At 46.5% G+C, this 22,737-nt stretch overlaps 1 protein-coding gene and 1 long non-coding RNA gene across 2 annotated transcripts in view; one reads left to right on the forward strand and one right to left on the reverse strand.

The window, feature by feature from the left end:
• Positions 1-1,248: 1,248 nt before the first annotated feature.
• LOC136176011 (uncharacterized) lies at positions 1,249-19,322 on the reverse strand. The gene is made up of 3 exons (XR_010664462.1): positions 19,307-19,322; positions 2,979-3,079; positions 1,249-1,281 (listed from the first exon to the last, which is right to left on the reverse strand). It is a non-coding gene; the product is annotated as an uncharacterized lncRNA (long non-coding RNA).
• Positions 16,646-22,737, forward strand: part of CLMP (CXADR like membrane protein) — a 96,829-nt gene continuing 90,737 nt past the window's right edge. The window contains exons 1-2 of the mRNA XM_065946183.1: positions 16,646-16,664; positions 17,236-17,578. Of these exons, the coding sequence (XP_065802255.1) occupies positions 17,551-17,578 (28 nt within the window). The 5' untranslated portion in view covers positions 16,646-16,664; positions 17,236-17,550. The remainder of the gene's footprint in view (positions 16,665-17,235; positions 17,579-22,737) is intronic.

The raw sequence follows: 22,737 nt of genomic DNA on the forward strand, positions 1-22,737 counted from the left end.
TAGTTACTCACTGCATCATTGCTGTTGTATCAAAAGACTGGAAACCATCAAAATAAATATTAATAAGAGAATAGCTAAATAATTATGGTATATTTATCCAGTGGAATAGTATGAAGCCATAAACAACAGTGAGGGAGCCCTTAAAGCAAGTTGCAAGACAGTGTAAAACAGTCTACTGTTTATTGGAAAAACAAAAAAGAATATATAAATATAGATGGTAGTATACTGGAAGTTATACAAGTTGACTTTGGGGAGGAAAACTGGGTGTCTGGGACACCAGTAGAAGGTAAAATCTTCAGAATATACACTTCTAACTTTTGGAATTTGAACCAAGTGGTTGTATTGACTATTTTTAAAAATTAGCAAATACAATTTTAAAAGATTTTACTGGATATGAGGAATGACAAGACAAACAAAAATTAACAGATGTGCCTATAATACATAAACATCAGTTCACAAACAGACCCAGTATGTGCTGTTAGCCAGCAGACTGTGAAGCAAAGTGACTTCAGTGGCGTGATATGATGGAAAGAGCTTGGAATATGGAGCTGCCATTGCATAACTTCTAAAAACGTGATTCTCCTACAAGATAGGGTTGTGATGATTATTAAATAAGATGTGTGTGTGTCAATTTTACACACTAAGTTCTATACAAAGCTATACAAATATTTAGTATCAGGATGGGGTTGTGTCATCCCAACCTGGCCCTTCTTTCAGGTTCTATTTTGAGAATCAGTTCTCTTAACTTCATCAGGGAAAGCGTTCTGGAAAAAATGACCTTGAATAGCAATATAAGGAGAGGAAGAGATGTCATGTGGTTGTCAGGAGGTGGGAGGTTATCCCAGACATAAGTGACAGTTTGGACAAAGGCTCAGAGAAAGGAAAGGGTGAGACCATCCCAGGGGACCACAAAACCGCCAGCCTCACAGGCTGACGGGAGATGAGAGCCGACAGGTCCTATGGCACACGTTGCAGCATCATAATAACTCACCTATCCCAAGAAACATCAGGGTGACTCCCGTCAGCTTTTCCCCCAAACGCCTCTAAAAACAGAAGGATGAAAATAACTCTCTAAATAGGCCACTACAATTGGGACACTTCTTTAAAATTGTGTTTTCTTCATAAATTCTTGAAAATTTTACATTCTATTTTATCACATTCCCAAGATTATTTTAATATTAAGAATACAGACTTCCCTGGTGGCTCAGTAGTTAAGACTTTGCCTTCCAATGCAGTGGGTGTGGGTTCAATCCCTGGTTGGGAAGCCGGGATCCCACATGCCTAAGTGGCCAGAGAAACAAAGCATGAAATAGAAGCAATATTGTAACAAATTCAACAAAGACTTTAAATAATTAAAAGATAGGTCTTAAAAAAAAAAAAAATCCTGCTTAAAAAGAAGAAGAAGAATACCACCACCACCACCCCTGCCCCTAGAAAAAGATCTTTGGTAAAACTGATTTACACCAAGATGTTCTATGTTCATTCTATAGTTGAGTATCCTAGTCAAGAGGCTTGTGTATACTAGTGTGAAAACACCATCCTATTAGCACCTTACTGTGATAAGTTTCAGTAGTCATGTATGGATATGTTAGAGTTGGACCATAAAGAAGGCTGAACACTGAAAAATTGATGTTTTTGAATTGTGGGGCTGGAGAAGATTCTTGGACAGTAAGGAGATCAAACCAGTCAATCCTAAATGAAATCAACCCTGAATATTCACTGGAAGGACTGAGGCTGAAGCTGAAGCTCCAATACTTTGGTCACCTGATGAGAAGAGTCAACTCATTGGAAAAGACCCTGATGCTGGGAAATACTGAGGGCGAGGGGAGAAGGGGGCGACAGAGATGAGTTGGTTAGATAGCATCACTGACTCAATGGACATGAATTTGAGCAAACTCGGGAGACAGAGGACAGGAAGGGTGGCATGCTGCAGTCCATGGATTGCAAAGAGCTGGACACGACTAAGCAACTAAACAACAGTGATATGGTTCATGACACCTCAGGGATAAAGGCTACTGCACAGGAGCTTCCACACTTGACTGAGGTCCTCTTGGGCACTTAAGGAGCCAGAACTTGGAGAAGGCCCAAGTAGAGGGCCTGCTATAGGCAGAAACTCCACTCCAGCCTTCTCTGCAGGTCTTCCTCTTTGCAAAGACTGCCACCACCCATGAGCCCCACCTGATGCCTTCTTGACCCTTGAAGGACTAACTGGTTTAGGGAGATTTATGACTACTTGATTTGGTCCAAAATTCCTCATTCTTTTGACTCCTTTAATTTCTCTGCTGCATCATTGGGTGTGGAAATGGAGCCCTAGAAGGGGAAGAGGCAGGAGAAGGGGGCGGTGCTGGAGATTCAGAACAGAGATTTATTTCCATGGGAAGGACAAGCGGTCTGAAACCTGTGACCTGGAGACCACCCAGACTCAATGCCTCCCACCTGCACAGAACCCCTTCTGCCATGCACATATTTCTGCTCTCTGAAGCTTCACTCCCTGAGGCAGAATTATTATTTGTTGATGATTAGGACCAGACTGCTGAACGCAGAAGGGACTCTGGTAAACTCAGGTTGCAGCCCTCCTAACTGGCTGTGTGTTGTGTGTTTTTCTTCATTAGAAGCTGCATGTTTTGCTCAGAGACTTGTTGACTAAATTAATGAGTGCCTCTTTGTGTCTCAAAGGGGAATTAGGGGTAAGCTGATGACTCTTCTTTGATCCCTTCTTCCCTCAGAACTTGTTTTTATTACCATCAAAGGGACTGGTGGATTACAAAATAGTTCAGAAGAGCACATAAAATATCTTTTCCCATTTGTTTCAAAATGGTGGAGGCTGGAGAACCAGGCAAAAATGAAATAGATAAAAAGGACTAACTGCTGCAGCTAATTGTTGAAATTAGGTATGAGGAATGTGGGAGATCTTCACACTATCCTATTTTTTTTTTAGGTTGGAAATTTTCTGTAAGAGATTTTTAAGAAATCCCTACCCTTGTGGTGATTATATTGTCTTGCTCATTCTTTGCTTCATCCTTTGGTGGCTGGTCCAGGAGCACAGGCTTCCCAGGTGGCTCAGTGGGAAAGAATCCACCTGCCAAGCAGGAAACAAGGATTCCGTTCTTGGGTTGGGAAGATCCCTTGGAGGAAGAAATGGCAACCCCCTCCAGTACTCTTGCCTGGGAGATCCCACAGACAGAGGAGCCTGGTGGGTTACAGTCCATGGGATCACAAAGAGTCAGACCCGACTTAGTGACTAAAGAACCACAAATCCCTGAGCACAGATTCCACTATCGAGTCTCCGCAGAGGGCTTCCTGGCAGGACTCTGACTTCACCTCTTGGCAGAACTCTTGCAAATCTGAGGAGAAGTTTCTCCAAGTGGGGAAGGAGGGAGGAAAGGGGGAAGGGAAGACCAAGACCCCTCACCTATAGGATCAGCACCCCCCAGGGGCAACTAAGACCAATTCTGAGCAGAGATGAGAGCTACTAACCCTTCACTTGACTAATGCCTAAGAACCAGTATCCAAAGTGAAATCTAAAAATGCAGACTTCCAGGCTCCATCCCCTTCACCTTGGGGTTGGAGAGGTAGGAATACATCATTTTAAAAGCTCCCCTCTGCTGCATCACCCGATGTGGGAATCACTGCACCAGGCCAGCACTTAGCATCATGTTGGTGGGGCTGCAGTGTGAGCTGGAAGATTTTAGCTGTAACAGTTTGATGCAACCTGCTGCTCCACTGTGGACCCCTCTGTTACCTTACTGTTTGCCCTGATGGTGCCTGGAGATCTCAGTACTCCCTTAACCACCCTGTTTGTTCATTCATTTTCACTGTCTTTTAGCTGTCTTGTCCCAGTGGGCAGCTCTGGTTCTGCCTAGTGGCCCTTTCCTGATATAGGTAACTAGTAATCCAAATTCAAGCTGGAACACGTGACCATCCCACCAGGCGTCCTAAAATTTCCTCAAACTCAGTGTATGTGAGTTCACTGGGCTCTCCTTTCTCAACCAGTTTTCTCTCCTGGCTTCTGTGTTTCTAGCCTCAGAATCATAATTTTTCTTGTCTCCTAGGCTTGAAATCCACATTATCACTGCTTCTTTCCATCCCTCCACATCCTTCATGCTCTCTCTAATCAATCACAAATCATTACTATTTACAAAAGTTTATATTCATGGGACTACCCTGGTAGTCCAGTGGTTACCCCGTACAATGCAGGGGTGCTGGTTCAGCCCCTGGCTGGAGAGTTAAGATCCCACATGCTTTCTGACCAAAACGCCAGAACATAAAACAGAAGCAATACTGCAACAAATTCAATAAAGATTATTAAAAAATTTATATTCACCATCTCTTCCTTCTGGGCACATGGCCTTTGTCCCAGCTCAGCCCCCTTTACCTCTCATCCGGAACACTGAATGCCCTAGAGGTGAGCTCTCCACCTCCAGGTGGTCCCAATGCCTCTCCCACCTCCATCATCTCCAGTCCCACCTCCACCCTTTAAGGTGTTTGCAACAAAACCCGACCACTCTTCATAAAGACTTTGGTGTTCTCCAGATCATAAACCTTCAACAGCTTCTTTTTGCTTCCTGAATAAAGCTTAGGCATTTTCTCAGTGATCTGGCCCAACTCCACCCTTATCCACCCACGTTTCTTATGCTCCCATAAAGCATTATCGTTCATGGATCCTTCAGAATTGCTCCCATTCAGATACTCTGAGCCTCTGGGCTTGCCATTTCCTTTATCTGGACTTCCACCCACTTCTTTCTCATGTATGAAAATGTCACCCATCTTTCAAGGCCTGAACTCAAAAGTCACCTTCTCCATGAAGACTTCCATGATCACCAGCCAGATGGGAGACGCCATGTGTCTGACTCCTAAGATGAGTACACTTTCCTTAGGACACTTTTCATTCCCTGTTCTTCCTGAAATTATTTGAGTATATGCCATAGCTTTTTTTTCAAGACTATACATTTTTTGAGGGTGTATTTCTTCCCTCTTTTTCTTTTGAATTTATTTGTTTTTAATGGAAGGATAATTGTTTTACAATATTGTGTTGCTTTCTGCCATATATCAACATGAATCAGCCTCTTCCCTCTTTTTTAAAATATTCATTTAATTAATTAATTTATTTGGCTGCACCAGGTATTAGCTGCAGTGCAAAGGATTTTTGATCTTCATTGTGGCAGGATCCTTAGTTGTGTCATGTGGGATCTAGTTCCCCGACCAGGGATCTAGTGCAGGGCCCACTGCATTGGGAGTACAGAGTCTTAGCCATTGGACCACCAGGGAAGGCCCTCTCTACTCTTTTCATATCCTCCCTTTTGTCTAACTTAATGCTTCTGTTTTATGGGGGTTTTGTTTGTTTGTTTGTTTTGATTTCAAGGCCAATGGGATCTTAGCTCCCGTACCAGGGATTGAATTCACATCCCTTGCACTGAAAGGCAAAGTTTTAAGCACTGGACCGACAGGGAAGTCCTTCTAACCTAATGCTTTACACAAAATAGTTGCTCAAAAACTCTAAGTATTGACAAAAGAAATTAATAATAGATTACATTGGAACAAAGAAGGTTGATTTTCAAGCGGTACGCTTATTATTACATATGTAATATTAGATGCTGGAATATTTCCATTCCCTTGGTCAGTTTAAGCAGCTACTGCTCTGGGCCTCTAGTTGCCCCCCAGTTGCCCTGGATCCTCCTCCAAGAGTCCCTGAACCCCTTGGATAACTCCCCAACTAAAGAGAGGACACCTGACACATCAGAAGGTCTCCAGAGTTAGTTGGTGCCTCCACGGTAATCTTGAATATCATCCAGGGGTGGAGCAGCTGCATAATCAAACAGGGTTAATGAAACTGACATTTAAACAGGATACTGTTCTCATCTGGGCATAGAAAGAACTAGAAATATAGACAAAGTTTCTGCACAGCTTACAATAGTAATGTTCTAGTGCAGATGGAGGGCATATTAATGTTTGTGTGATGACTAGTGAGGCACAGGTGGGTAATACTATTAGTTATTACACCAACCAGATTTACCAAAACACTTTTACTAACCTAAATTAATTTTCACCAGAACTCTTGGAAGCAACCGGTATTACTGGTATTACCTCATTTTACAAGTGGACCGATAGTCCCAGAGGACCAAATAGATACCACTGTGGCCAGGTTCCTACAGTCAGAATACATGCTCTCTGAATGCATGGGGTTCTCCACTGTTTTATGTTGCTTCAGCTTCAGGCAGCAATGAGAGAGAGAAATAGAAAAAGAGAGAATGAGAGAGAGGAAGGAAGAGAGGGAGGGAGGGAGGAAAGAGAGAGAGAAGGAAGGCAGGAAAGAGGAAGGAAAAAGAAAGAGGGAGGAAGGGAAGAGAGAGATGAGGGAGAAAGGAAGAGAAGGAAAGGAAAAAGAGAGAGAGAGAGAAACAAACTTATAAAAATTCCGTGGTCTTCCCAGGCCTTCCAGCCCCACATCACATCATACTAAGCATATTAAAGTATATTTGAGGGACATCCCTGGTGGTCCAGTGGTTAGGGCTATGCACCTCCTCTCCCAAGGACAAGGAGTTCGATTCCTGGTCAGGGAACTAAGATCTCATAAGCTGTGTGTGTATGAACTGTTAACTTTTCTAACTACAATAATATTGCAGTATTTTTATAATTTTCCTTTTGATTTCTTGGTGATCACTGCACATATAATCAGGAATTCTGCCAATGATGAAAAACTGCAACTTGTTTTCAAATAGGTAAAAAATCTTGTGATAATACATGTAACAATTAAAAGGTATCATACATCCCCATAGATTTAGTGAGGTACCTATTAATTTTATTTTCAGGGTCTTCTTTCATATTGTGAAGCCGATTACATTTTTTAGATCTTCGGCGTTTTTAGGTCTCCGGCATTAGCCTTGGGGCAAAGAGCCTTGGTTGAGCCCACTGTGAACTTAATGTTGACACTTGAAGTACTGGACGTGCCATCCGCCACCCTCTCCCTAGGGCATCTTGGTCCATCTTCAGGGGCAGGAGAACTGTGCTTCCACAGTGGAGTCATTCCATCTCCCAGGACCTCTTGTGGAAACTCGCTCCCCACTCTGGATCTGGCAGCGCCAGCGGGATACCAGGAGGGAAGCTGCATCCAGAGGGCTTGAGGCTGGCGAGCTCCCTGACTCGCCAGTCCCTGGGCCCAGAGGGAGAGGCAGTGAGCACTGTTTACTTGGCCAACCTGAGCACATTCCCAGCCCAGGCCGCAGTCAGAGATGACGCTGAGCAGGCCTCCTTTACTTTGGGGGTTGCTATGACAGCCAGGAATTCGCAAACCAAACCAGACCTAAAGAAGAATTCTGTCCTTGGCCCCAAAAGTTAGTGGTTCCACGTGGTTCTGCTTGTGGTTCCTGCTGTCCCCTTCGACACCTACCAGATGTAAGAATCTCTAAACGGAGGATTTGGAGATGTCCTAACAGAAAGGCGATTTCTAGGCTGGCCAAAGCCATGTTAGAAAGAATCTAGGTGTGATTGAAGAAACTTCTTGGCAAGAAATGTTGGAAAATATTACATTAGATCCCAGAGAAAACCTCATTATTCTCTCAAAAAAATCTTTTGTATTTGTTTAGTGTTCTGTGGTTTGCAAAGCACATTCACATAAATCACCTCATTGAATCTACACGTCTGCCCAGTGAAGGAGTCAAAGTTGATATTATTATTATTCTCAACCAAAGACAGGAAATTGAGGTTCAGTAAGAACAAGGTCAAGCAGCTAACAAGCAGCAGATTTGAGATGTGAATATAAACTTTCTGACTCAAGACTTAGCTCTTTGAATTAGACCATGATGATCTCTGAAAGATAAACTAGGTCACGTTTGTTATGGACAGCTTAGGAGCAGATTTTTTTTTTTTAATATTTATTTATTTGGCTCGGTTGGGTCTTAATTGTGGCACTCAGGGTCTTTCATTGTGGTGCATGGGATTAGTTTCCCTGAAGCTTGTGGGATCTTTGTTCCCTGACTAGGGATCAAACCCTTGTCCCCTGCATTGAAAGGTGGGTTCTTAATCACTGGACCACCAGGGAAGTCCCAGGAGCAGATTTTTTTTCCAAAGTAAGTGATGTTTTAGATTAGTGAATTTTTAAATTTTGGTAAAATACACATAACATAGAATTTATCAACTTAACCGTTTTGAAAGATATAGTTCAGTGGTGTTAAGTACATTCACATTGCTGTTTAATCATCACCACTGTCCTTCTCTAGAATGCTTCATCTTGCAAAACTGAAACTCTGTATCTATCAACACAACTCCTCATTCCCCCTCTCTACCCTACCCCTGAATTCACCATTCTACTTTATGTCCCTATGACTGTGACTACTATACATACTTCATGTAAGTGGAGTCATTCCGCATTTATCCTTTGGTGACTAGTTCTTGTCACTCATTATAATGTCCTTAAGGTCTATCCACGTTATAGCGTGTGTCAGAATTTCCTTCCATTTTAAGGCTGAATAATATTCCATGTATGGATATGTCACATTTTTTTTATTTATTCATCTATGGATGGACATTTGGGTGGTTTCCACCTTTTGGCTATTGTATGTTGCTATAAATATGGGTGTACAGACATCTTTTTGAGTCCCTACCTATAGTTCCTTTGAGTATATACCTAGAAGTGGAATTGCTGAGTCATATGGCAATTCTAGGTTTCATTTTTTGAGGCGTCATCGTATTATTTCCCACAGCAGCTGTACATCCCCACCAGTTCCTCTCTCCACATCCTTACCAGCACTTGCTGTTTTCTTGTTTTTTTTTTGATATGTCATCCCAGTGAGTGTGTGGGCTTCCCAGGTGGCTCAGTGGTAAAGAATTTGCCTGCCAAGCAGGAGATGAGGGTTCAATCTCTCGGTTGGGAAGAAGCCCTGGAGGAGGAAATGGCAACCCACTCCTGTATTCTTGCCTGGGAAATCCCATGGACAGAGGAGCCCGGCGGACTGTGGTCCATGGGGTCACAAGGGACACGACTGAAGCGACTTAGCATGCACACATGCTCCCGTCAGAGGGATGAGTTAGAGTGTTATCTGTAAAGAACTTTGGAGGAAATGCACTGTGTAGGCTGGGCAGGCGTTGCCTCTTTGGTGGATATATATAGGGCATGGGCTAGGCAGCCAGTGCACAGGGTCTGTCAGCCCTGTCCTTGCGCTTGACACGTCCTCCGGGAAGTGAGAGGGGAGGGTGAGGGAGGGTGAGGGAGTCCTTTGCCCCTTCTGTTTCTTCTGCATGCCGTGCTATGTCTGCTGTGGGTGCACATGAAACACTCCTGGATTCATCGATTTTCTATTCCAGCTGAGAAACAGGGGGAACAGAGAAGAATGACCAGCTCTAATCAGGTCACGTCAGTTCCGACCATCTACACTCCTAATAATACTTCCCTCACCTTCATAAAAACGTAAAAACTTAACCATGTTCTAGCATTTGTATTGTCTTCAGATGAAAACAAAGGCTCAGAGAGGTTAAATAACTTGTTCAAGATAACTAAGTAAGCAACAGTGCCAGGAAGGGCTCAGAGCTGGTCTCCCGATGCCACACTTCTTGCTCTGTCCACTGCCCTCCAGGTCAGCGGTTTCAGGCCACAGCTATCCTGTACCTCACCCTGATTCATGGGAACAGTATGGTCAGGGGAGATGCAAGACAACACAAGACAGAGAGCTGAGTTTGTGTCATGAACTTGTGAGTGTGCTGTGGTCAGGAAGACGGGGGATGGTGATCGTCCCCGCTGGCCCCTCAGCCTGGCCACTGCAGACACCGGTCTTGTCACTGAGCAGCTGCAAACAGCTGCTCGTAGCTCCCAGCACCTCAGCCTACAAACATAGGAGCTCCTCACAGGACACCAGTGGCGTACACAGGCTTTGGCTATATTGTCCTCAGTTTTATTCGATGGCTTTGACAGCCTCATTCATTACTAGAAAAAAAAAAAAATCCCAGCTCTTCCTGGGGCCCTGTCACACGTGTTTCTGCCAGCAGACACCACGCACTTTTCTGTGCTCATTCCCGACCTTTCAGGAGGAGGCAGAGCCACTCTGGGTGATCATCGTCCACACTGCTGGAAAGACAATGGGCTGGTCTCTAGGCAACCGGTCTCCAGCTTGGCTCTGCCTCCAACTTGAGTATGTCTCCGAGACAGCCCCCTCTCCCGGGGTTGGGTCACAGTTGACAAAGTGAGGAAGCTTGACCGAAAGGAACTCAGAAGACCCATCCAGCTTGATAGCAGAGACAGCAGCTGCGCAGAGGTGGAACGAATGTGGGCTCACGGCTGGAACACTTCCGTTAGGGCTGGATGAGTGGAAAGCACGGGAGAGCTCATGCAGCTGCCCCATCCCCAGCTAGGAAGATAGGAATGATTTCTGTCTTCTGGCTTGGCCATTTGTGCTCTCTGCCCTGTGTTTACATATTACAGGGGACAGCATGCTGCTGGATTCTCGGAAAATCACCTAGGTCTCTGTCCAGCTGCAAAATGAAGCCAGGCGTGGGTCTGCTCACCTGCCCTGTTGAAGACCAGAGCAGACCCGCAGGAGACGTGGCCAGAGCACTGAACTAGGCATCAGACTGAAGCCCTGGTCACTTCTGTGCCACCAGCTGGCTGTGTGGCATTAGGCAGGTCCCTGATGCTCTCTGAGCTTGAGCTCTTTTCAGTGAAATAAGGATGTTAGATCAGATGCCTCTGCTCATCTTTGCAATCAAATGATCTGAAATTTAGTGCTTAACCTCATTCCTCTCATACAGACTTCCTTTGAACAGCTTGTCTTGAGGGTAGTTCTGAATATTATTACAAAGAAAACCTTCAGAATTTCATCTCATCACAGAGATGGGGAATGAGAAAGGGAGACAGCACAGAAATACTTTGACTACTCCTTTTGCTGTGTGTTTATAAGGCAGTCACTTCACATCACCCTGAGAGGGAAGAGATGTTCTTTCTCCCCTTCTTTGAGCAGTGACAGCAGCCCCTGCAGACCTGGTTTGTGATTAAGAGGGAACGTAGAGGGAGCCCAGTGTGCTGAGCAGTAGTGTGCCCTGTATTAGGTGCTTTCTCCGTGTGTGTGTGTGTGTGTGTGTGTGTGTGTGTGCGCGTGCGCGCTAGTCGCTCAGTCGTGTCTGACTCTTTGTGACCCCATGGACTGTAGCCCACCAGGCTCCTCTCTCCATGGGATTCTCCAGGCAAGAATACTGGAGTGGGCTGCCATTCCTTTCTCCAGGGAATCTTCCCGACCTGAGGATCGAACCCAGGTCTCCTGCATTGCAGGCAGAAGCTTTACCATCTGAGCTACCAGGGAAGCCTGCTTTCTCTGCATAGTTTCATGTAATCATCTCAAAAATCCTATGAGAACTCATAGATGACCCGAAGTCATAGAGGCCAAGGGAAGTTAAGAAACTTGCCCAAGTTAGACACAGTAAGGAGAGCTGCAGGAATTCAAAATCAGCCTGTCTTCTCCCAAACTCTGAATTTCATCCCTGAGGGTATCACTTTAGCAGGATTTGAAAGTAGAATGTGGTGAGGAGCTGGGAAATCCCAGATCTAGCTGATCTCAGAGAAGAAGGTGGTGTGGAAAGCCAAGATTCCAACTTCTTAGGATCAGCAACTACATTAACCTTCTCTGTTTTTCATCTTGCTTCTTGACTCTTCTGAGAGCACCTAAAAACCCCACTGGGGTGGGGGCACAGACCTATGCCTCCAGGGTCCTGGTAGGTGTGGGGGAGGCAGGGGTCATTTCTTCCCTGACAAATGTGCTGCAGGAAACCCGACCCCCACCGAAACCCCAGGTTCTCAGCTGACCACACAGGTCAAAGCTGGGGGCTGTGGTCTCACAGGGTGGGGTAGAGCAGGGCACACTGTTCTCACCTCTTCCCACTCAGTGGGGAGAAGAGCTGCCTCCTGTACCTCAGGAGGACCCCTCATTCCTCAGCCTCCGTCAGCACACAGGGCTCCTCAACACAGCCTCACAAAGGGCGGCCAGTCAAGACCCTGACAGCCACCTGGGGCCTCTTACCATCCAGCCATACAGAAAACCAGCGCCCTCAACAGCCGAGGCAAGAAGTGATGTCCTTGTGGGACAGGAAAAAATATATGAAGATAGCCTGTTTTAAGAGAAAAAGAAAATGAGACAAGAGCTGGCTTTTTGTGGGGTTGTTGTTGTTGTTGTTTACTGCAGATAATGTAATTCTGTGAACTCAAATTTTAGTTGGAATGAATATTTACTGAGTCTCCTATGTGTTATATACTGTGTGAGACACCTTCATCAGAATCTCATTTCTTCCCCATTACAGCGTCAGGAAAAGAGAAAAAGGCTCCGTGACATCAAGTGACCTATTGAAAGCCACAGAGAACCCAAACTGTCTGCCTTGCAGCGTGCAGCTCCTTCCATTCATTATCTGTCAGCTGCATGGTCCTAAATGCCCTCAGAAATGTGTCTTCCTCTAAGAGAGCAGGGCCCGGGTAGATACTGTAATACAAAGGGATGAGAAGACATGGCCCCTGGCTCCCAGGTGTCCTGCAAGAGGAGACACAGCACAGATCTCCTTCCCCTCCTGCTCAGGGAGGCCACCGTGATGTCTCCTACACCAGGTACAGGGCCCTGCCATCAGTTCACCCTTCAGCATATTTCTCACTCTGGTTTGTGATTGGTTCTTTGTTGTCCATCTTCCTTAACCCACCATATGCTTCTGGAGGGTGAGGACAACTTTTGCTTTGTTCACCGTTGACTTCCCAGTGCTTGGCACCTAGTAGGTACTTAACAAGGATTTACTGAATTATTGATTCAAACTAAAAATAGAAAAGTGGATGAACAGATGGATGAATGGATAGATGTGGTTTATCATTTTCTATGAGTTACAGTGTCTCAAGTTAAATGGATTTTTCCCTTCCTGACAAATTAACTTACTTGACTCCCTAGGAGCAATTATCATCAAAAGTCAGTGGGGGCTTTCCATCTTCTAACTTTAAATCCTGGCTCAATCATTTCCTAACCATGGAATGAGAAGCAGTTTACTTAATCACTCAATTAGTGATTGATATACTCATTTTAATATGTTATAGTGAGGCTTATTGATGACACATAATCCCTGGAATATACTAGAAGGTCTATAATTATAGCTTTAATCTTAGCATATATAACAACATAATAGATCACTTATCTTTAGTGTCTCTTGTCTTGTACTCCCTCTCCCACCCACAACGACCAATGGATATTTAATCTGGCTTATCTTTCTCCCAAATATCTTCTGTTTGCCTCACCACCCTCACCTCATCTCCCCACTTAACGCAGTAGGTTCTAACCAGTTTCTCTTCAGATTTTTCTTCCATTGTTTCATGCACACCCTGCAGTGGCTCTAGAATTCCTGTAGAGAAGAGATACAGTGGCTCTCTGGCTCCACTTGGAGTGGGGAGGGTAAGGGACTTGTCTTGAAGCTGTACGTGCATATCACTTTACAAAATGTTGAGAAAATGTAATTGCTTATACTAAAGCATGGGGATAGAGAGCCTGATGGATAAGAAAGGATACTAAAGCTTTCCACCCTTGGCCAATCTGTAGGATCACCTCTGGGCACTGCCAATTTATATCTCTTAAAATATGGTTTCCATCAAAGTGATTTTTACTAAATTTTTTCCAGGATGCCTGGAGAAGGTGCAGAGCAAGTTCCAGAGTCCAGTCCTTTGCCTCACATTCAGGACTCCTCACAATTTTGCTGGAGGCTAATTGTTCCAAAGCATTTTGCACCACCAATTTTTCATTTCAGGGATTTCATACCATTCAATGCCACCTGAATATACCCCAGCTACTCCTAACTCCATGTTTTCTTTCAGGAGTGCCCCTGCCTCTCAGTGGTCCTCCCCAGGTCCTCTCATCTAGTGAAATTCTCTCCATCCCCCAAGGCCTGGCTTAAGAAGTGTCCTCCCAGGGAACCTTCACAGCCACCCAAGCCCACAGTGCTCCCTCCCTTCCTGGAATTCCCAGTGTTTCTTGTTGTCAGGATAATTTATTCCAGCACTTAACTACATAACTTTCGTGTTTGTTGTGGAAACATTTCGCATATTGATGCTTCCTCTCTCACTGGACTGAGAGGTCCATTTAGGGTAAGGACTGCTGTGTACCTCTTCAGATCCCCATGGCACCCAGCCCGATCAGTGTGAACACAGCATAGGTAGGCTATGTGTTTCTGAGTTACGGAGCCATTTCGGGGCACTCTGCTCCCGGGCAACAGATAGGAGGCTTCGGATTCAGAAATAGTCATCTCCAGAGACCTGCAGACTCTCCTCAAGGAGAAGATCCCCAATATAGACTGGCTGTAAGACTTTAGACCTGGGTAAACTGAATGTTTATGACCCAATTTTAGCAAAACTCATAAGAAATTGGCATTTCCTATGCTTTGTTGTTGTTTAGTTGCTAAGTCATGTCCGACTCTTTACGATCCCAAGAACTGTAGCTCGCCAGGCTCCTCTGTCCGTGGGATTCTCCAGGCAAGAATACTGTGGTGGGTTGCCATGGCCCCCTTCCTGACCCAGGGATTGAACGAACCCTCTTCTCGCACATCTCCTGCATTGGCAGGCACATTCCTTACTACTAGTGACACATGGGAAGCCCACTGAGCCACCAGGGAAGCCCCATTTCCTATACCACCAACTGACTAACAGCTTAGAGCTAAAGGCATTTTGTTATCTTCAGCTTGAGCAATGTAAGTTTAAACTCATGTCTGCCTGCACCCACATACATCTGTCTTTATGTGCACACCAGCCCTCATGCAATACATGGTATCATGAGTTCATCAGAAAGGCCACCAGCAGTGAAGGAATAGAGATGGGGCTTTAAAACTTACAAAAATATCTCCTTTATAAAGAAACAAAAAGTATAGATATAAAGAAAGAAATCTGGATGAAGTGTATCAAAAATCTTTGTACTATTTTTGCAGCTTTCATATATCTGAAAATATATCAAAATATTAAATTTCAAGACAGAAATGACAAAAAGCTGCTTTCTCTATTAAGTTACCTTCCTACCTTCCTCAGCCTTTAAGAGAACTGACATTTTTTCAACACATTCATTTGTGAATTATATTTATGAGTGATTTTTTCCTATTAGACAAGAAATATAAAATGGAGAACAAAAATACTTTTAAAATATTTTATTTTTAATATAAAATAACATTAGAAGGTTAATATTGGAATAGAAGAGTTTTAATATTTTGGGACCTGGGGCAAGATAATTAACCTCTCTAGGTTATAGTTTCCTCAGCTTTAAATATTTTATGTATTTATTTCTTTGGCTGTGCTGGGTCTTGGTTGCAGCATGTTGTATCTTTAATTGCAGCATGTGAACTCCTAGCTGCGGCAAGTGGGATCTAGTTTCCTAACAAGGGATTGAACCTGGGTCCCCTGCATTGGGAGCGCAGAGTCTTTAGCCACTGGACCACCAGGAAAGTCCTTCCCCCTCTTTAAAATGGAATAAAAATTGCCTATCCTTTAGCATTATCATAAGAATTAATAAAAAGTTAATATGCTTCCTTGTCGATAGTTGGTGCCAAGATATACTAATTCCAGATGTTTAAAAAATGTCAATAGCCAAGTTCTACTCACTTTGTGTGCTCAATGCCTAAAAAAGCATCTGGCACAGAGTAGATGCATAATAAATTGTTATTGAAGAAGGTCGGGGGTAAGGGATGGGTGAGGAAAGAGGGGGTGGGGAATGCTAGAATTTTACTGGCGCAACTCTCACAGCTGATCCCAAAGCCCCAAGAGCAGCTCGCCTTCGCCTTCCCTTCTGAAGGACCTGGTAGGAGCGCCATAACCTCTCCACGCCTGTGCTATCCTCACCTATGAAATGGGGTTGGCTCATGGCAATCGGAAAAGACAAGCTAATTAGGGAGTACTTGCCTGGAGAATCCCAGGGACCGCGGAGCCTGGTGGGCTGCCGTCTATGGGGTCGCACAGAGTCGGACACGACTGAAGCGACTTAGCAGCATCTGCAGCAGCAGCAGCAGTACATCCCCTGGCTTCTAAAGGCGCGGGGAGAGAGAACTGGTTTAAAGTGTGATGGAGCAGCCTGCCAGGCCCAGAGGTGAATCTCTCCTGCGCACTGGGCAGACGCCGCCGGCCGCCGGAGGCTGGCCCCAGCTCCACTCAGCGGGCACGGTGAGGTCGTGCCTCCTACGGCTGAAGGAGCTGCTACCTCTCCAAGGACATCCAGAGGCCGGGGACCAGAGAGTGCAGGTCCAGGCTTTCTCGGAGCCCCAGTGCAGTTGAGACCTCAGTGTGGCAGTCGCTGCGGTCTCCTCCCGCCGCCGGGGGTCCTGGTGGGCACAGCCCCAGGCACCTGGGAGCGCGCGGCAGCGCCCGCAGGGTTTCCTTGACGGGGTCCCTCGTACAGAGGAGGTAATCCGTGTCCTCTGCCTTATTTTCTGAAACAGGGTGATACCTGTTTTGCCCAGGGCCACGTGCAGGGTGGTCTGCACCAGGGCGTCCCAACGGGCCCCTTTGCATCGAGTTCTGAACCCCCGTCCGCTTAGCTCGGCCCGATCCTAGGGTGGGCTGCTAGGATCATCGCCGAGAGTGAAAGAGAGAAGGCCAAAGGCCGAGGGAAATACAGGGAAGTCAGGAGCGCGCAACCAGACCCGTGCTTGACAGCCCCGACAGTCATTTTCAGGCTGAGCAGTCCGGAAAGGTGGGTCTGGAGTTTCACCCCGACTCAACGTGGCAGGGATGGCTGAGGAGAGGAGAAAGAGCGAGGAAGGAAGGGAAGAGGAGCGAGGAGGTGGGAGAGGCAAGGAGAATGCAAACGCGAGAGAAATGCAGAGAGATGGAAGCCGAGACAGCGCAGACTTGTGCGGAAGCCAGAGTGTGTGTGAGCGAGAAAAGGATGCGCGAGAGAAGTGGAGAGATAAGGACGAAGTGAGGACGCAGACCGAGGAGACTGACAAGGCCTCATCCTCGCTCGTGGCCCAAGTGTCCCCGGTTCTCTCCTACAGAGTCGATCCCACACCGGCCCCCGCGCGGCTCCATGCCCTCTCCTCCCCGCGGCCGCCTACAGAGCGCCCCGCCCCGGGCCGACCCCCGCCGACCCCCGCGGCTGCCTAGCTGGCGCCCCGCGCGCCCCGAGCGCTGGGAGGGAGGGAGCAGCGAGCGAGCGAGCGAGGGAGGGGCTGCCGGTGGGAGGCAACCATGTGGTTCCAGCTCACTCTTTTTTTTTTTTTTTCCCCTTCTCTCTTTCTTCACTCCTTTTTCTTTCCAAACAGGGAAAAGTGTTCCACGAAGCGGTAGCGTTTTTCCGTCTCGTCTTTTCCTCTCTGACCCGGGTCCCCGCTCCCGTCCGGGTGCAAGCTGGTGGGGCGAGCACTGGAAGCCCCTCTGCGCGGGGCGCGGGGACCCCGGAGCCGGGCGCGGGGCGTGGGGCCGTTCCCGCGCCGGCACATGGCTGCAGCCACCCCGCGCGCACCCCGAGTCGCCGCGCCCAGCTCGCCAGAGGTCCGTCGGCTGCGCTCTGCTGCACCCCCCCGCCACCGGAGCCAGGCAGCGGCTGAGCGGGGAGGAGCCCGCGCCCGGGCATCGGGATGACCCTCCTCGTCCTGCTGGGGCTAGGTGAGTGCCTGGGGAGGACGGGAGGGCGAGTGACCCCGGGGAACACACTGTCCCGCACCCGGGCGGCGACGCGGTCTCCGAACGTTCCTCCCCGCGGCCCCAGAGTGAGCCGGGCTCCTCTGTGCCTGCCTCCCGGGCCACTCTGAGCACATCTGGCAGCGGAGGGCCCCCTGGTCGGCCATCGAACATCTGGGCCTGGAGCAGGCTTTGGGGTGGGGAGTTTCCCGGTGGAGCTGGGCGGTGAACAGCTCCGTGTGGAGGGTCCTTTGGGGGGGCGGTATTTAGTTTCAGGGGTATCTGGGGAAACGGGAGAATTAGGGGAGGGAAGGTTTATTCAGGAATGTTTTGTGCCAGGTTCCTGAGGGTGGGGGGAGCTTTTTCGTTTCAAGCAGACGCCTGGAGGGCGCAGATTAGAAACAGATGTGTTGGAGGGTAAACGAAAAGGAGTAGGGGAGGAGGGGGAGGATAGCCGGAGAGGGGAAGGGCCGAGCACCAGGAGGACCAGGAGGGTGCGGAGCGCCTGGGAGGAAGAGAGGGGAAGGGAAAGGACTGGGAGCAGGAGAAAAAAAGGAGGATAGCGAGGCAGAACAAGACTGAGGGAGGCCGAGCAAGACCTGAAGAAAGATGGAGCACAGGAGAGCAGAGAGGGAAGCAGAGAAGTGCTGCCTGCATGCCCCTTCCAGGGGTCACCCAGGCGAGACTCCTGAGGCCTGGGAGGCCCCAAGGCAAAGACTCACCCCAGGCAGGAAGCAGGCAGGTCTATAGGACAGTGCCTGTCCAGGATGTATGGGCAAGAGCTGACAATGGGGTGTACCAGGGCAGGGAAGGTGGCTGGGGAGCTGAAGAAAAGTCAGCACAGGCACCAGGGAAGCGTGGGCTACACCTGACCCAGGACCAAAAGTGAGCCAGTGTTCAGAAAGCCAGCCAGCCAGCGAGCGTGGAGCTTGAGCACTGCCCTGGACACCAGGCCAGGGGAGAACAGCCCCCCGGTTTTGAACTGACCAGCTGGTTGACCTTGGACCACGTACCCACTACCCAGGCCTTCGGTTCCCTTAGCTCCAAAACAAGCAAACCAGACAGTTCCTAAGTCCCTTCTGTCTCTGACAGCCTTAAACACCAGGAGTTTGCTTGGGGCCTGATGGATAGAAAACCCCCCAAACCAAAGCAAAGAGGCACTAACAAGTCCCTCTGAAATAGACATCTAGGGCTGTCTCTTTTTGAAACCTTACAAACTGGCTAGGCCAGCCTCAGGCCAACAATAACCCATCACCCAGGTTGAGAGGATAAAAGAGGTGGATTAACCTGAACTATTGCTCAAGTAGGGCATGTAAGGAGCCATGATTTTTCTCATCTCTTTTAAATACCAGCCAAGTATGGCAATATCACTCCTGGGCACAGCTGGCATATCTGGATGGCACCTTTGTCACCTTTAACAGCCTCTACCCCTAAGCCACCAATCACCAGAAGTTAGTAGGCTCAGACGTCAGAGCAGTCTTATTCAAAAGAGCTGAAATTCACTGAGTACTCATTATACTGAACATGTTACACGGCCCATCTTGTTAGCTTATTTATTCTTCACACCAACCTTATTGGCCACCCGCTGTTATGATCCCCATTTTACAGATGAAGAAAACAAGACGCAAAGAGGTCAAATATAATAACTCACTCAAAGCCATAAGCTCCTGATTGCCAGAGACGGATTTGAATGTAGGTTGTTTGCTCACTAACCTGCCATGAATACAGCCTTCCAGCTCCACAGAAGGACTCTTAAAGATGTTTTCTTCAGTGAGATCCCATTCAGTCCTTTTCATGGAGCAGGAAATGTCAGTATGATCCTGCCTGTGGGAGGAGCCTGGGGAAGGGAAATAAAACAAGGGTGTTTGAGTCCCTGCTCTACTCCAGCCCTCTTTGGGCACAGTTTCTGATGGAAAGTGACTTTGGCCCACATGGTCAGTTGAAATCAGCCAGCTTTGATGATGGTCCATCCATCTCTTGGTTCATGAAAAGGAGAAAATAGACTAAGACATGGATCAGAAGATAACGTTGATTCCCTGGCCCTTTTTTATTGAGTGCCTACTGTGTGTAATCATTCCTCTGGTGAGAATATCATCTGTTGGGTTGGCGCTCTTTCTCATAGAAGCTGTCTCTTGTGATGTCTTTTTTTGGGAGGATGGGGGTTTGGTCTTTATATACCAAAGGCCATGTAGAAGAGAGCGAGTGGGCTGCTGACTTAGAATTGTGCATAACTGGATGCTCATCTACAGGTCGCCTGAGAGCAGGATGATCACCTATACTAAGCTTTTGCCGTATCTATGCCTTTGTCAGAAGTACACAGACTCATGACATCACAGACCTCAAATAGACTGTTCAAGTATGAATTCACAGAGGGACAACCTAGAGGGGTGGTGTGGGGGCGTAGGGGGGGAGGGAGGCTCAAGAGGAAGGGGACATATATATACTTATGGCTGATTCATTTTGGCAGAAACCAACACAACATTGTAAAGCTGAGGTTTTGAGCCCTGGGATGCCTGGGTGGGCACTCGAGAAAGCCAGGAGGAAAGCCGTCAGAGTTGCCTGAATCCTAAAATCATCTCTGGTCCCGAAAGGGACAGTTCCGCGGTGGCTTCTGGCCACTGCTAGTGTGATTTCTGGCCTCTTTTTTCTGGAGAAAGTACAGTATTGAAGGGGAGTCCGAAGGGCTAAGTGTTCATAATCTGAACAAGCATGGACCTAATGACTCCTTCCTTTCTAGACCCACCGGTGAGTGAAATCAAATGTCCCACCTCTCTGATGTGATTGAACAGAAGTTCATTCTTGATCTGATCTCTGATCTCCATGGAGGAGAAAGAAGGGGGACTTTGTGGACTCTCCCAGCTCCTCCTCTGCCCGCTGCCCTTCCCTCTCCCCTGTTGCTCAGGTCTCATCATCCTATCTGAACTTCTTCCTAGACTTCTATATTAGCAGCCACGTGGCCTCCTGCTTGAGCTCTCTCTTCATCCTGCACACTGCTACCCCAGTAATCTCATGAAACAGCTGTTATAAGACAAAGAATTTGGATTATGAATCTGGCAAGCTTTCTGGGTTCTTGTTCTGACTCCCTTGACTGTAAAATGAGGGTGGAGGGATTTTAAATTCAAATTTTCTCTGATTCCTTGATCTTGGTCTGCTCCTCCATAAACCTGGAGTAGTCTCCATTGCCTATTATAGCACTGAGGTTCATTCACATGTTAAAGATATTATACAGTATCATTCACAACTCACCCCCCCCCACACACACAACTCTTCAATAAACCTGGAGTACGTCCTGTATTCACATTATGCCCCATGCTTCTTTCTGGTTCTCTGCTTTTGTTTATGATAATTCCTCCATCAAAAATGCCCTCTTACGCTCCACCCTTAGATTGTTGACTTCAGATCAAAATCCTGTTTCACCCTTTAAGTCTCACCTCAGATACCACTTCCTCCATACACCCATCCATGATTTTGCCAACAGAATATACTTTCATTCCTTCCTTGAATCTCAACAGCCTTTCTGTTGTGCTGGTTTGTATTATAGTGATCTGAATGCTTAGAGTGTAAGCTCCATGCCTCATTCATCTGAGTATCACTTTCCGTACCTTGCATAAACTGAAAGAGTGGAAACTATCTGTTAGAATAGTTGGATTTTTGAAACATTTGGAACACTTAAGATCAAGAGAAGTGAAAGCTTTGGAATATGATTGCTCTTTGACTGTGGAACAACACAACTGTGAGGAGCCTAGTTTTAACTGTTTGCTTTTGTGTTTCCTCATCCATGAATGCAAATACAACCTGTACTGTTTTAATTATGTATAAAAATTTTACATAGAACATTACATGGACAGGGACCAGACAATACATCTGTTATACAAACTGGTTGTATCGACAGTACCAGATTTTTTTAATAGACTTAAAAAACTTTTTTTCTTCTATTACTCATTAATTAATTAATTAATTTTTGGCCACACTGGGTCTTTGTTGCTGTTAGTAGCCTTCCTCTAGTTGTGGTGCTCGGATTTCTTGTTTCAGTGGCTTCTCTTGTTGTGGAACACGGGCTATAGCGCGCTCGGGCTCAGTAGTTATGGCTCACGGGCTTAATTGCCCCGCAGCATGTAGAATCATCAGAGCAGGGATCAAACTCATGTCCTCGGGATTGGCAGGCGGATTCTTAACCACTGGACCACCACCAAAATCCTGTTAGCACCAGATTAACAACAGACTTCATTGAAACTTTTGCCAGGATGGGGAAGGGGCTTTGTTTCTGAGAAAATGAGTTTGAGGAGTGCTTAAACAGCCTACTGGCCCATGGCTTGATGATCAGTCAGTAGGCTTCCATGTCCTTCCCTTGTCTTCCCACATAAATAGTGATGGTCATAATAAAGATATGTTCCCAGTAGGCTCATATCGGTCTCATTCAATTTTTGTCTTGTGCTCAACTGGGCAAAAAGTATGCATGAGTATATTTCATAAATATGACTAATGATGATGAATTACACAGACATTTTTAAAAGGTAGAGTCAGAGATTATCAGACATGGGGAAAAGATAAGATACTATCTAAATCAGTGCAGTTGTTCTTAAAATTTTGAATCCCAGGCCCCTCTGAGAATCCAATGAAAACCCTGAATCCACTTCTTAGAAAAAGACATTTACACATCAAATTTTCCTGTAACTTCTAGGGGTTCAGCAACCTCCTAATACCATTCCTTGGAACCCAACTAAATCCTTGATCTAAACCCACCCCTTCTTTTGTGATGAAGAAAGAATCAAAGTTCAGAGAGATATGGCTAAACTTAAACAAGTAGCTTAATAGAAGGGCCCCCTAACTCCATAATCTATCCTAGCACACATTCTCGAGGTAGAAAATCTCCCTCTCTCCACTTTAGCTCATTAGTTGAGCTCCAACATCACAGTTGCTCTTCAGATGCTCCATTTAAATGAGCTAAGCGCTGAATAATTGCCATTTGGTTTTTATGTTGAGAAATTGCCTGAAAAATAGGGCAGATGTCACAGCATTTCAATTTAACCAGCTTAACTGAAAGTCTTGGAAACTTCTGCAGTGCCTTGTCTGGTGTACTGGGGGGAAGGGATTATACCCGAAGTCCTAAAGATGTAGGTGTGCCTTCAAGGAATCGAGCAGGA

The sequence above is a fragment of the Muntiacus reevesi genome, chromosome 9 (assembly GCF_963930625.1).
Source record: "Muntiacus reevesi chromosome 9, mMunRee1.1, whole genome shotgun sequence".
NCBI classification, from domain to species: domain Eukaryota; kingdom Metazoa; phylum Chordata; class Mammalia; order Artiodactyla; family Cervidae; genus Muntiacus; species Muntiacus reevesi.